This window comes from Gavia stellata, chromosome Z (genome assembly GCF_030936135.1).
Source record: "Gavia stellata isolate bGavSte3 chromosome Z, bGavSte3.hap2, whole genome shotgun sequence".
NCBI classification, from domain to species: Eukaryota; Metazoa; Chordata; class Aves; order Gaviiformes; family Gaviidae; genus Gavia; species Gavia stellata.
In genome coordinates this window covers 32,240,842-32,255,856 of record NC_082637.1, presented here as the reverse complement: position 1 = coordinate 32,255,856, position 15,015 = coordinate 32,240,842, and the positions used below count along the sequence as shown (strand labels likewise).

The 15,015-nt window shown below is 38.5% G+C and overlaps 1 protein-coding gene across 2 annotated transcripts in view; it reads right to left on the bottom strand.

Moving 5' to 3' along the window:
• Positions 1-4,791: 4,791 nt before the first annotated feature.
• RIC1 (RIC1 homolog, RAB6A GEF complex partner 1) overlaps positions 4,792-15,015 on the bottom strand; it is a 48,895-nt gene continuing 38,671 nt past the window's right edge. For both annotated transcript variants that reach the window (XM_009819609.2, XM_059833727.1), the window contains 9 exons: positions 14,838-14,954; positions 13,191-13,919; positions 12,736-12,894; positions 12,497-12,630; positions 11,188-11,474; positions 10,194-10,388; positions 8,095-8,272; positions 7,766-7,954; positions 4,792-7,250 (listed from right to left, as the gene is read on the bottom strand). In XM_009819609.2, the coding sequence (XP_009817911.2) occupies positions 6,965-7,250; positions 7,766-7,954; positions 8,095-8,272; positions 10,194-10,388; positions 11,188-11,474; positions 12,497-12,630; positions 12,736-12,894; positions 13,191-13,919; positions 14,838-14,954 (2,274 nt within the window). In that variant the 3' untranslated portion in view covers positions 4,792-6,964. The remainder of the gene's footprint in view (positions 7,251-7,765; positions 7,955-8,094; positions 8,273-10,193; positions 10,389-11,187; positions 11,475-12,496; positions 12,631-12,735; positions 12,895-13,190; positions 13,920-14,837; positions 14,955-15,015) is intronic.

The window sequence follows — 15,015 nt, the reverse complement described above, 5'->3', positions numbered from 1 at the left end:
ATTAGTATTTTGTTCAGCTCATGAGTATTGCAAAACAGCATGCAAAGCAGATTTTGTGCATGTATCATCATTTCGAGTAAAAACATGCTAGTACTGGGAAGTTTGCAGGGCATGTGAAAGAGAATTTTGTGACACTTCAATTTATGTGAGCTGTGATGGACAGCAGCTCCCCAATCAGGTATCTTTTCTTCAATTTTTTGGTAGTTCTGTAGGATAGTGGCAAGAACCAGTTTCATTTGTTGCAGGGTACATTCATGAAGATTGTCAGCTGACTCATGGACTAGGGTAAGAGGTTCAATTACTGTAATCATAATAAACTGGCCATCAGTATCTTAAAACCAGTGGGTCTTTCTACATTAACATGTACATTAATCATCAGTCACTTGATTGTATCTGATTTGAAACTACAATTCCTGTATTACGCGTTTATTTTTTTTTAGAAGTGCTATTAATGATTTGAAAAAACAAGTTTTCATTCATAACTCGTGTGTCTTGAATCTCAGCAAACATTTCGTACTGTACTCTAGCTGATGCACAGCTAGTTAACTAAAGCTGCACTGGTATTTACCGTCTTCCTCAGTTTTTTTTATCTTGTGTTCTGCCTCTGATTTAAAGCTTTGAAAAAGTGCTGTGTGAAGAATTTGTACTGGGAGCCAAAAATATAAAAATGCTGGTAGCAATTTCTGCAACTTCAGTGAAGCAATAACTTTTGCTAACTCAGGATTTAACCTTTATTAAAGAATTTAATTATGAGGGATGTCTAGTTTGTTGTAAATTTCCATCTTTGTAAATAAAAGGGAAACTTAATCAGTGGAACTTGATTTTTTCAGCATGATTAAAGGCATATTTGATTTGTTTTTATTCATTGCACTAATATTTTATTTAAGCTTGGGGTAGAAATACTGCCAAGTAATGCTGGAGTTAGACAGCTAGAGTTAGAGTTATGTGGCAGATATGCGTGGCCGAAGAATGTAAAAATTATCTGAGCTGCGAAAGGTTAAAATTAGGGCCCTGGCTGGTTGCCTGGAGAGGAAGATTCTTCTTGAAACAAGATGTGGTATGGAAGAGTCACTAGTAGCAAAGTATTCTTTGCAAAACTGGTAGTTGAGAGCAAATTTACTGTTGATCACAGGTATAAAAACAGGATGGAAAATTTTGCTGTTTCAGTCTCCATCTGCTTCCCCATTCAGTACAAGCAGATTAGTCTTCTGCTACTGTGGTTTGTTATTTCTCATAAAACATATTGGTTGTCTTATTCTGTGAAATATAAAAAAAACAGGTAGCTGGTAATTTTAAGGATAGAAGGGCATGGGAGTAGAAAAAGTCTTTATTTTTAGTGGGGGCAGTAACCAGCTAGTTGATTGGAATTCCCGTATGTTCATCTGAAATAATTTACATGCATAGCCTTTTCTAAACTGCTTTACTCTTCCTTAACGCTAGAGTTCTTCCCTGACTTCTGATAGCTTTGAGAATCTATTATGTTCTCTATTAACATACATAGTACTCTGTTACATATCTATAGGTAAAAGAGTTTCAGAAATAAGTATTTTATCAATTTAACCATGTGGTTGCAAAGGAGTCCTGTGCATGTTGTGATTATGCAGTCTAATGCAGCATTAGAGTGTGTCACCATACCTTCAGATTGCCTGTCAAGTAGAAGTACGTGTTTGAAGAAAGAAAGTGTTGGGATAGGTGCAATGAACAGGAAAAATTCAGCTATCATACACAAAGCGACAGACTGTTGAGCTGATTGGAGCTGTTCTGTGTTAGCAAGACCTGTCTTTAATGTCTGTTCAATCTAGGCTGGGTTGCAAGCCTGTTGGAAAAACACTAATCAAACAGACAAGATCTAGCAAGTCTATACAGAGCTAATTGTAGCATATGGGACATAGCTGCTGAAGAGTTCACCTGCATGGTAAATGCTGTTCAGTACTTTTTTCCTGGAGGGCTAAACGTAATCTGATTCTTGATGATAATAATATGGAAGGAGCCTGCAGGATGACCCATCTTAGAACTTGGTATGTGGTCTTAGTGAAGGATGGTTGAAAAGCTATGCAGGATCAGCAACCCTAAGTGCTGTCACAAAACTGTGTGGTTAGACAATATGAAGTTGCCCAAGTGTAACTTCTGTTTTGAAGATAAAACATGGATTCTCAGTCTTTATGAAAATCTGTTCTAGTTTCAGAGGATAAATTAGTCATCAGGCTTCCCTGTTCACTGCAGAAGAGGTTTTGTTGGGTTATGATGCTTTATGGTTCTGTCAAAGCTGCAGATGCAGCTTGAGAACATGCCAAGGATAAAGCTGAGACTTGAGCAGGAACTATAAGCCAGTTTAGGAAGATCTAGTCACTGCTAGCTATATTTCAAGCAGGGTGTCAAGCATCACTGGCCATTAACAAAATAGGTTTTTTAAAAATTTGTTTCAGAATGCTGTAAGAATCAGTCTTGAAAGTTAGCAGTAGTTTGTCTAGAAAGGAATAATTCTGTCAGTCTGGTCTGAGACTCTGGAACAAATACAAGCTTCAAAGCCAATAGGTACAGGTGAATTTAACTGTCTTAGAAAGCTGCCCATGCATAGTTTATTCAGGTATGTTGTTTTTTCTGTGTGTGGTGGTGGGGTGTTTTTTGACAGGAAACAACATTTTAAAAAAGTTATGAAAGAGTGGTTAGGTGCCTTATGTCTGAACTGTTTAGCTAGCTTCAGCCTCCAGTTGCGGGCTTTTGTAAAGTCTCTTCTCAGTGCTCTCTGCTAGGAAACTCCTTGAGTTTACTGATTTTGCATGGTCCATGACAAATAGAGAACTCCTCAGCAAGAGCAAGTTATGTCTTTCTTTGAGTGCTGTGAGAAAGCTCCTCCCTTTTCTGTGTTTAAGTGCTGGGACTACTTTTGCCACTCACCGTAAGCTGGCATTCATCTCACTGCCCACTAGTCTCAACAGTCTTCAGCTCTAGGATAGTCAACTATGATGAGACAGTGAGTTGGGTCTGTGGCCTTTTTTTTTTTTCCTTTGGAGCTCTCCTCCTTCAGTTGAAGCCAGCTTACCACCCTCAGCAAGTCACCCATCATCTTTTATAATATCATTATAGCTGTAGACAGCTTCTCCCCTCAGTTGATAATGAAAAGAAGGGACCTCTTTTGTACAGGTCCTGGCTAGATTATGCATTCATGTATTTGTTTGTTTAGTTAGCAGTGGATCTCAACCTGTAGCTTACAGACACTTCAGCTCTAAAGCCGTTTAAATTAGTTGCTTTGGACTAAAACACACTAGTGAAAAATGACCTTACTTTGGTTGACAAAAAGGATGGTGAAAATTATCCTCAAAAGGTGACTTGACTCAAGCAGTTTTGCAAATACACCCTGTGTGAGAGGATTTTTTTTAAATGGAGAGTAAGGAATCCAGCATTGTTGATATTTTTCAGAAGCAGTTTTGTACAGGATGAGAACCAGATCAAGAAAACTTCATGATATGCAAATGCTGGTGAAGGAGGAAATCAGACATCTTTCTATGCCATTATATGCTAAATGCTTAAGTAGGCTGGGCTGGCAAGAACCAGGAAAGACAATTTTACATGAGCTGGATAAGCAAAGTGAGAAGAGAGACAGTGAGTTGGAATTCTACAGAAACTGTTGACCCTTAACTGGTTAAATGGCCCATTTTTCCTATGTTTAGGCTGAGGATGTAGATGAAGAAACCATTTGTGGTGGGTTAACCTTGGCTGGCTGTCAGGTACCCACCAAACTGCTCTCTCACATGCTGTCCTTAGCAGGACAGAAGGAGAAAGTAAGATGAAAAAGCTCATGGGTTAAGACAGGGAGATCACTCACCAGTTAATTACTATAATAGGCAAAACAAACTAGCCTGGGGGAAAATTAATTTAATTTATTGCCAATTAAAAATAAAGTAGGATAGCAACAAACAGAAAAATAAAATTACCTTCCTCCAACCTCCCCTTTCTTCCCTGACTCAACTTCTTCACCCTTCTACCTCTTCTTCCACAATGGTGCAGAGGGATCGGGTACAGTCAGTCAAGGGTTGGGTCATGGTCCGTCCATAATAGTTCCTCTCTGATGCTCCTTCCTCCTCACACTGTTCCCTTGCTCCAGCATGGTGTCCCCTGCCTGGGATAGAGTCTTTCATGAACTGCTCCAGTGTGGATCCTCCTCTCAATGGGGTAGTCCTTCAGGAACAGACTGCCAGCAAGGGTCCCCCATGGGCCTCAGTTCCTGCCAGAAAACCTGGTCATGTGTGGGCTCTCCATGGGCTGCAGCTTCCTTCAGGGCTCATCCACTTGCTGTGAGGTCCTCCACAGGCTGCAGTGTGGGTATCTGCTCCAACATGCTCCACAATGGGTTGCAGGGGCACAGCCTGCTTCACCATGGTCTGAAAAGGTTTAACTGCTAAACAACAGTAGCCCAGCAGTAAGATGATACTAATATTAAGAATGTCGGGATCAGTTAATGTATGTGTGGGCTTGCACAGATCCACAGGCTCCAGGGGGATCCCTGCCTGGACCACCTTCTCCTGCTCCTCCTTTATGGGCCTGGCTGGCTGCAGGACTGTTCCTCACATCTTTTTTGCCTCAATCATCTCTCTCAGAGCTGCTGTACAGTATTTTTTTATCCCTTGTTAAATATATTACCAGAGAGGAGGCATGAGCTTGGCTCATGGGCTCAGCTGTGTCCCATGGTGGGTCTGCTGGAACTGGCTGTGTCTGACACAGGGGCAGCTCCTGGGCTCTACTCACTGAAGCCACACCTGCAGCCCCTCCTTGCTACCACACCCTTGCCCCCTAAACCCAATACACCTCTTTTCAAAACAATAGGTGGATGTAACTTCAAAAGATGCACTAATAAGGTAATTTTAAACTGAGAAGCTTCATATCATCATCCTGTAAAGCAGGCCCCAGGGGTATGATGTGGCAAACTAAAACAATCTTCACTGCGTAGTTTCTTTGAGAGCTTTGTTTCTCTGAGACAACCTACTTGAACTCTAGCAATTTACTGTCACTGGCTTGAAGTCAGAAATAGTTTTTTTCCATAGGAGTAACTTCAAGTAAAGTTGAATACATTTGTCTTTTAATTACAGGTATAACAGCAGTGAAATTGAAATACAAAATTGGCACATAAGATTTGCATAGAGATAATTGCTACTAAAGAATTACAAACTTCTAAAAATTCACAACTAAAAAGATTTAACTGCTAAACAAGAGTAGCACAGTAGTAAGATACTAATATTAAGAATGTTAGTATATCAGGTAATGTATGTGTTTACTTGTACAGATCCAAAACCTGAACAGCAGAAAGCTGATCAGGATGGGCTTGGCTTACATCACTACCACAGAACCACAGAAAAATATTAACTTGAAGCACAATTTTTATTTCATTTAACATAGATTAAGCAGGTTTTTTTATCATAAAAAAGCTTTAAGTATCCCCTTAAAACAATAATGGATTTTGATGTCAGATCATAACAGACTTGTAGGTATGATAGACGTAATCTTTAACCAGTAGCTACGATGCAGACCAAGCTTAATGCTGGGACTCTTGAACCATATTTCCTTCCTATAACTTCAATATTAGTTTCAACTCTTAAATGGAAGTTCAAGCTGCGTTCACTAAAATCTCCAGCTTTCCAAGTAATACTTGCAATTATTGCACTTGTACTGGTTGTATTGGCTTAGTAAAGCCATTCTAAAGCAACAGTTTAATATTTGTACATTTTAAAGCACTTTTTCTTATCTACAAAGGAAATAAAGATGATAAAACCACAATTTATTTCAACTTAATTGTGAATACTCCTAATCTTCAGAGTTTAAATGGATGTGCATTTAGTAACTACACTAGAAAAGCAACAGATGCTGTAACTACCCTATGATGACTAGTTTGGTCCATGTCAGTAATCAAGTGATGTTATAAAAAATAAACTAGTTTATTTCGTATAAAATGAATAATGTTGCATTTTTGTTCAGATTGCACAATACAAACAAGCTAATATCTAAATTAATACTGTTACAGGTAGTTATTACATAGGGACAGCAGCTAGAAAAAAATAAGTACCTCAAAGCAACAGACTTCTGCAGCCAGCTTTCCATAACATTGTATGAAAGTTAAATATGTCTTAGTTATAAGTATGCATATTATAAAATGTTTGCAAAATGTTTAAGTATGAGCTGTTAAACCAATTTTCCATAGCAAGAGTATATGATGATTATTTACATTTAAAAAATCCATTTTTCAGAAAAGAATTTACAAGGAAATAAATAACCTTCAGCAATTCCTTAAACCCAACTAAAGATCTGTAAGTGGCAGTGAAAAACAGGTAAGCCACCTTGTGTCATTGTTAGCTCAGTAAAGTATGCCTCATCCAGAAAGAAGTGCAACTCTGCTTTAACTTTACTAGTAATCTAGAAACATGCACAATACATATTGGTACCTTCAAATATGGTACAACCTTGAGTATTTGTACAAGAGTATTCACAAAAACATACAATATATTTTACAGTTCTTTAATACAAAATATCAGTATCAAACCAATCTGAACTGCATTGATCAGACATTTCTTAGGCAGGCAAGCTGCAAAGGATAAGAGTTTTTAAATTTAATCCCCTCTTCGCCTTTCAAACTCAAGCAAGAGATAAGTAAGTAGTTTCTTCAGAACATGTGTTGGTGATGTAAAGGTACCGATGAACATTAGCTGAACCTGTCTCCATATGTATTCATTGTCTCTCAACACTATTAAGTACGAAAACCTAAAGCTGCAGTCTGAAGAGTGCATAAAAAAAAAAAATGCCTCCTTCTGAAATTCTTAGATGAAACTGCTGTGTAGTTATCCCCACTAAAGATTTCAAAGATTGAAATATATTTAAAAAAAAAAAAGAGTTCAAATCCAAAACATGGAAGCATGTCTAAGAGCTGGTTTGCTTCCTTTCACACCTGATGCTTGGGAAGTTGTTCCTCTTCCATTTAAGACACAATACAGTCATAACTACCTTCTTGGAATGAATCCTCATCCTCTGTCTTAGACTTGTCCTCTTCGTGCCTGTTTGCATTGCTGTTGCCAGCATCACTTTGAGGATTAGTGCCATGGCTAGATGAAGTCCTGCTTTCCTCAGCTCTGGGGTTCGCTTGTTCGGTAACCTTAGAAGGATTCACTGGCTGAAAAGCTTCAGGCTGTACTTGCTCTTCTGCTATTTCACTTAGTTTCTGTATCTGTGGTTTGATGATATTTAGAAATGGCTTGTACCCAGGGCTAGGAAAATAATGGTATAGAACACCATGAGTGAATTAAAAAATAGTACTTCTGTCATATGCCTGAAAAGCAGCTTTTCTTGGGAGATGTTTAATATAAATTAGTATCTTCTATAATCCTTCAAGTACAGAAACTTTTTTAGATAGAGGGGAAAAGGCAACCATAACAAACAATAAAAGTTGGGGGTTGGTTGTTTTGTGTTTGGTTTGTTGGGTTTTTTTTTCCAATTTGATCACAACTGTATTAAGTGACTGTCTGAAGTTTTCTGCAAAAGTGCTTTTAAATACTTGTTTCAGCTAGGGCTAAGATAACGTTATTTTTTAGGTTAAATACTTGTTTCAGCTAGGGCTGAGATAACGTTATTTTTTAGGTTAAATACGTGTTTCAGCTAGGGCTGAGATAATGTTATTTTTTAGGTTAAATACTTGTTTCAGCTAGGGCTGAGATAATGTTATTTTTTAGGTAACTAATTATCTACAGCTGAAATAAAAATGAAGGTCGAAAATAACACTTACCAATCTGTAGAAGCCCATTTGTCAACAGCATATAGGCCGGTCTTGATATTCTGACAGATTTCTCCATCAATATCAGAGGATTGCATTATACTGAAAACCTGGTTGATTACTGAAGATTCTCTGAGGATAAGGCCTATGATAATACACCAATCCAGACATCCTGCTTCCATGAAGATATGTAGCAAGTACCTACATGGAAAAACAGTCTACTTATTTCTTTTTCCACTCTGAAGACAAAATCCCAGTGTGATTCTGTAGACAGTGTTTCTTTCTCCTAATGCTGCGTACTAGTAATTTTAAGTTTCAAACGCAAAGATTACGTTACTTACCGCAGCTGGACCTGTGACTTGTGCGGCCCTTTACTAGCCAGTTCTAGAGAGATATGTTCAAGCTCTGACTGAGTTAAACTTAGGCTGGAGAAGTTTTCATCCACCATGGTCCAGTCACCATCCACCATAGAACTTGTTTCAGTCAGGTCCGTTGCTGAACCAATGCTGCATTCGTCACCTATCAAAAACACTCAGAAACATAAGGGAAAAAGAAACTACTTACTTTAGTAAGACTCAGAATTTCTGAACTACTTCCTATAGAAATTGACAAATTACACAGTACTGCTTTGCTGTGCATCGCAGTGCTAAGAAGTTACTTCAGGCACACTGTCCATCCCACTTCAGCATTCTTCTTGTCACACTATATGCTAGAACTATTATTGCAGGAATGCAGTAGTTTTTCTATCAAATAAAAATAATTCTGCAGAATAGTATCAATAAGGGATCCTAAAGATGTGTTGGCAATCATTTTAAGAGCACTGTGACAGTCTCTTACATACTATAGTCCTAGAACTAGTCTGTAGGAAGGGTTGCAGTCTGTCTAAAGCTACTGCTTTCTTAACCTTCAACGTTGTTAAAAATGAAGATGCAATATTAAGTTCTTTTCTTCATACGAAACCCCAAAGATTCTGAATGCTTGGTAATGTTAAATATTTACCTGCACTACTTAAAAAAAAAGTGTGTGTTTCTAATAAAAACACAAAGAGCAGATGTAGCTACAGAATTTTCAGAGGAACAGTAACAGCAAAGCTAAAATCATTACAGGGGTTTGTCATGAAGTCACCCACCCTCCAGAACAGTTTCCATATTAAAGTAGATGCATCTTCTCTGTGGAAAATGTTTAGAAAGTCATAAAGTTATTTTATTAGCTTCTTGTCCATGAATACCACAGCTGGATTAGTTATTTGTGAAATTATTACTATTAGAATTCAGCTTGCAATGTTTTAAAGACTATTAATTTAGTTTCACTTTAGAAATTAACTGCTTCAAAATGCATACCAAAGTCCATTGAACTCAAAGGTCTTCATCCAGCTCAGAAAAATATCAAGATACTTGCTTATAGAAACAGCGGTAGTGGCAGACAGCGGTACAAGATAGTGTGATGAAAAGAGAAATAACATTTTCCCCATGTAAATTATGCTTTTTTGGAGAGTTCTACAACAAAACTTTCTTAAACCTAATGCATTCTTGCAGTCTCCAGAAGGAATAAACAAGAGAAACAGGAGTGTAAACAGAATGAGGAAGTGCCCAAACAGAGGGAGAAAACCTCACTCTTTCTTAATTTTTTTAAAGCACGTCAACTTGTTAAATAGCAGCTCCAAGTGCTCTGATTCTCACAGGAGGCCTAGTGTCTTGGGGAGTTTGTAGTTCACACTTAGGTACTTATGTCTTTCCCATAATAAAGTGAAAAATCACATGACAAAGACACTGTTGAAAACACTGCTCTATGCTTGAGGACAAGAGGGAGTTAAAAAAAGGAAAGAAAAAAAAAAGGAGATGAACGGTCTGATAAACATTTCCTGTCTCTGACTGTGGTCAGAAAAGATGCATAGAGAATAAAATTCACCTTTGTCTTTTCATAAGCTGATCACACATTTGAGCTTTTAGAAAAGCGATTTATACAAAGTCATAGGAAAAAAGAAAACTATATGGGACTATAATTTCCTCAACTTCCTCAATAAAGAATGTATCTAATATCTTTCTAAAGAAATCCCAAAGCACAAAGTTAATGCATTAGAACAGTGCCAAGCTGTGCAAGAGGCCGACTCGTGCAAGAAACAAAGATAAAAAAAACTTACAACACTTTTCCCAGCCAGACTGTAAAAATACTAAATTTCAAGTTACCACCACAGACAGGAACTTCGGCAAATATCAATTTAATATTCTACTTCAAGTACTTAAAGATGTATGACATGGGCATTATCTTTCTGTTGTAAAAACTTCAGTTCACTTTTCAACAAGTCCTCTTTTTTCCTGACTTACGGTTATCAGCAGTTGAGAAGCAACAACATACAGCAGTGGCATGCAAATCTCAAAATACAAGTGCATACTTCCAGGTGCATTTTTCCAATGAGCAGAGAGAAGGAAGAGTGACTAACCTTTACTTAGCAAAGGAGAAAGGAATGCATCTTGCATGTGTGGTCCATGGGATGAAACTGTGTCAATGTCTCTCTGAGAGGAGCTGATAGTGCCAAGCCAGCTGCGACTCCGAGGTGTGTTTGAAACCCCTGTGTCCATTTCCATGTTTACAAAGGTGTCTGCAGACTGAGATTTTAGCAGCTGCTCCCCCACGGCTAAAAAAAAGAACCCACCAAAGAAAAGCCATGTAACCATCAAAAAGGAAATTTGGAAAGTGCTCTCCACGCGTTTCAGGAAGCTAAAACTTGTATCTAAGTCAATATTTGGATAGTTTGCTGAGGAATCACCAAAAGCAAGGGAATGCAGCAAGCTTAGGTATTTCAAGACATTCTGATCAGCTTTTTATGTCAGCACTAGCATAAGAGAGCTATCAGCTGATGAAGTGTTAGCATCAACAGAACTAAATAATGGTGCTGCTACTACCAAAAAGAGGAAGACCTGGCAGCTAGTATCAACTTTGCCCTAAGAAGATAAACTAGTGAACTGAGAGATTAATAATGCAAAGGTGGTTTACAGCAAGTCCTCAAAATTCTTACCCTTTAACATAAACAAAAATTTCAAATATTAGGAACATTACTTTTTTAAATATAAAAAGTTTATCAAAACCTTATCTAAAGGCTATATAAGAATGTTGATTCTAGTAATTTTCTGTAGCAGAATTTACATCAAAGAGCAATATCCATGTTCAATTCAACATCTGCACAAGTGATATCCAGTTCAGTGCACCTGAGAAAGCAAGAAACCTCAACAGAAACAGTAGTGTAATCAGACTACACAAGAGATGCCATCTGTGCTAAACAGAATCACTTCAAAAAACACACACATGGAAAGCTATGCAGGTGGCAAGCCTCAGCCTGTTCTTTGCTTGGCTGAACTGCGAAAGGACAGATTCAGACTGATGGGTGTAGGACTGCAGGAAGGAAACCTAGTCCAAATCAACTCATGTTACAGCACCTGTCTTGTACTTTCCATTCTTGAAAGGTGAATTAATGGACGAAGCCGGTATGACTGGAAACGGCCAGAGGAAATCCTTGTGTAGCTTTTTCAAAGCGAACACAAAATCCTCCACACGGGCCGCTCTGGCTCGCTCCTTGCACAGCCAGCCTATCAGCTCAAAGCCTAGCTGTGCAGCAAAGCAGCCAAGGTCTTTCAGCTTGATTTCTTCTAGCAGACGCCGAGCATGCCGCCAGAGCATCATGTCAATGTACATGTTCTCAGCACAGTCACTGTCTTTACTCCACCTATAGACAGACCAGAGAACAGTGACACAAAGACTGATAAAACGAGTCATAAAGGCTGTTGGCCACAACCACAGTACATTGAGTCACAAGAGTAGAAGCAGGAGCTTTCTATATACCAACAAAAGCAGTTTCCACCATTCCTTGCTGTTTATGTTCTCTAAAAGATCCCACTGCCTCAACAGGTAAGTGACAGGTAAGGGAAGGAAGTTACAACAGCAGCAGTGTCCATAGAGTATTAATCTATTAGCAATGCAGAAAAAAAGTGAAGGAGAGGTAACAGCCAGATGCCATTGCGAAGTAACTTCTGAGAAACAAGTTTAAAGAACAAGTCAAGTATTAGTCTAGGACCCTTCCTAACAATGGACCCTTCCTACTCTCTATGGAAAATTACTAAATAAAAGTATTTGACTTTGTACTAAGATTGTTTTGAAGGTCTTATATGGGGAAAAAAGCCAAAACCAAGGAGTCCCAGCTCAGTGCTGCTTCTGAACATTAATACTGATCAATATGAATTCCCTCAGTTTAAGAAAGATTCACCCCAAGCTATTAAAAGGTTCTATTTATGGTTTCACAACACACTGCTAGATCAAGATGTGCACAGTATCACAGTGCAATGTATACTATGATGCTGCAGTACTGTGAGCTGTTCAGGATATATCTTTCAGCAAAACAGATTGTTCAAGTAAGGCATGTGGTCTTACTAGCTATTTAAATTATTACATATGCATCCAATGGATTCAGAGGCTTTTGGTCAGCCATATCCATGGAAGTGTGCCTGTGCATATATACATATGAACACACACACACATATATTTACATGTTTGAGAATATATTCTCCCAAGAGCGTAAGAGAGAGGCACAGACATTACGAGACTTGGGAAAAGACAAATGCAGAAGGATGTGGAGGGAGACTAGGACAAACCTAACTCTATCACATAATGTACTTCTATAACTTAAATTGGTAAGAGAGTTAGTACGGTACCTAACAAAGTGGGGAAGGAGAGGACATTACTACCAATTACCTTTTTCCAGATGGGCCAGAGGGCATGCTCAGTGTTTTTGTCAAGTTAAATTTGCTATGGAGATTCTCTGCTGACTGGGATAAACTAATGCTGCGATGTCTGAAGAACTCAAAGCCACTACTTGAACTAGGTTCCTAAAACCAAGAAAACCCAAACATACAGTCAAAGGAGCAAACATGTAATAGCAAGATTAGTCATACAAGGTCTGATGCACAGTATTTACTATTTTCATCACAAACCTGAGTTGTTGGTGTAGCTGGAGGTGTCTCTGTTTCTCCAGAGCCAATGGCTTTAAGAAATCTGATCATATGACGACAAAGATCCCACTTTCCCTGCTCTAAGGCAGTATTAAACAGGAGAGTAGCATGTTGTCTGCTAACTGCTGGAACTTCCATATTCTGCAAGTAATAAAGCATAATTAATTAATTTGCTTTTGCCATCAAGCAGCAAAAGTCCTATTAAGTCAAACCACATCATGTCATATTCAAGTATACCAGAGATTAGAAGCAGCAAACTGCATGGTATTATTTTCCTTTTTATAACAGTAAGCTAACTACTTACATTGCACGATATTCCCCCCCTTCACAACTGGACATAATCTCAACAGAAAACTGTTAAATTAAAAATTTGTTTAACATGTAACTTTGGTATGACAATATTTTTTAAATACTTGCAATATATGAGGTACCATTACCTGTAGGATAATAAGGTAAGAAGCAGCTGTGTCTAAGTCCTGGGCCATTAAGCACTCTTCAAATAAGTCCTTCGGGTTTCCAACAGCAGCAAAAAGGTAATTCCACAGGGCATATTCTGTCTTCCTAGCACAATGAACAACTGTCTTCAGGAAGAGGGGGAACTCTGTAATGAACTTCGCCACAGTGGGAAGCAGAGGGTCGGGAATGGGTTCCCGCGAGGTAGCTTCTTCTTCCAGCACTTCATGAAGCATCAGTTCTAGTACATGAGGGAAGTATGGTAATGTGGCACACGAGTGGGCCAAAAGCAAGGCTTGTTCACCGAGGTTCCGAACCAAGAGCTGGCGTAAAATGTGATGGAGGTAGATCTGAGAGGTTCTCTCAACAATGCAGAAAGGAAAGAGAACCTCTAAGTGTTCTCTAGCACTGGTTTGAGTGTATAAACAGTCATAGAGCACAGTGTCATTAACAGCACCAAGAACCAAGGCATCTTCAAACAAAACAGCCAATGGGTATATGTTGATGTGGAAAGGCAGCATGATCCGTCTTGACAGAAAGGAATGTGGTTTTCGATGATCTCTGGGAAACAGGGGAAGCCAGACTTTCATACCTGCCCCACCACAGCTGAGCCACAGAGCCTCCAACAAGTGGCGTTTCTGTTTGTTGATCCTGCAAGTAGTCCATACATTTTCAACAGACTGGGCTAGGACAACTGGAGCACAAAAAGGCAGCTATTTAAAAAAAAAAAGAAAAAAAAAATCCATCAGAATTCATTATTCCTTTGGGGTTTTTTTTTTTTACCCTCTTCACAAGAACTTCTTTTTCAGCTAAGAACTACTCTCTTCAAACGTGTTACTCGTCTAACAAAGAAGAAACAAATCTGCTTATCCCTTAACTGCACCCTAGCACCTGGGAAAACACCACTTATCACTTACATTAACTCAAAAGAGATTTCTTTCATTTTTTTAACCTCCTTATACTTAGTCAGGAAGCCAGAGGGGTGACAATAAGGGAGGAAAATAAAAACCTGCTCTCTGCTTCTTCAATTAGCCCAAGAGCCCAATCTAGAACTGACGAAATTACTATAAACACCAAATTTGCTACTGTCTGAGTTGCAAACAGCTCTTCATCTAAACTTTTCAGATTTCACTCTCCCAAAGTGCTTGTTTCATGCAGAATTGTTTTTCATCAGTACAGAAAAATTGAAAAGTTCAGTCACTAATTTCTATTATTGTTGTTTTTAGGAACGTTGTAAACATACTCTGCAAAAAATTACCATGTTCCATAAACATACAGAACAGTTTTAGATAGCCTCGAGATTTTCTGTCATTCATGCATACCAAATTTTGCACAGGACCTTTATGCTTAAAACTGCAATACAAGTAGTAAACACAAGTAGTAAATACTTTAGTTAGACATTCACACAATTAAGTAGTAACATTTCACAGATTCTTAGGGGGGGGGGGGGGGGGGGGGGGGAAATCACAGGAGTAGTGATTTACTTCCAGCTAACAATTCAGCCTGTAAATGTAGACACTGCCTTGCATTATAGACCTCTTTTCTTTATGCCTGGATCACTCCCTTCCACAACTTCAGTCACTGACAACATCTTTGAAGCCATACACAATATTCCACATATATTTACTCACATGCTTCCTTTGATTAGGATTATTATCCTTATCTCGTATCTGGGGTCCGGATCGATCCCTTTGCAACATGATGAGTTGTCCTGCTAAGTTTAGCATAATACTTTCAGCCTCACAAGCCTAAGGATAAGAGTATTATGCAAATTATTTAAGCTTTTTGAATGCATTTTTTTACCCATAA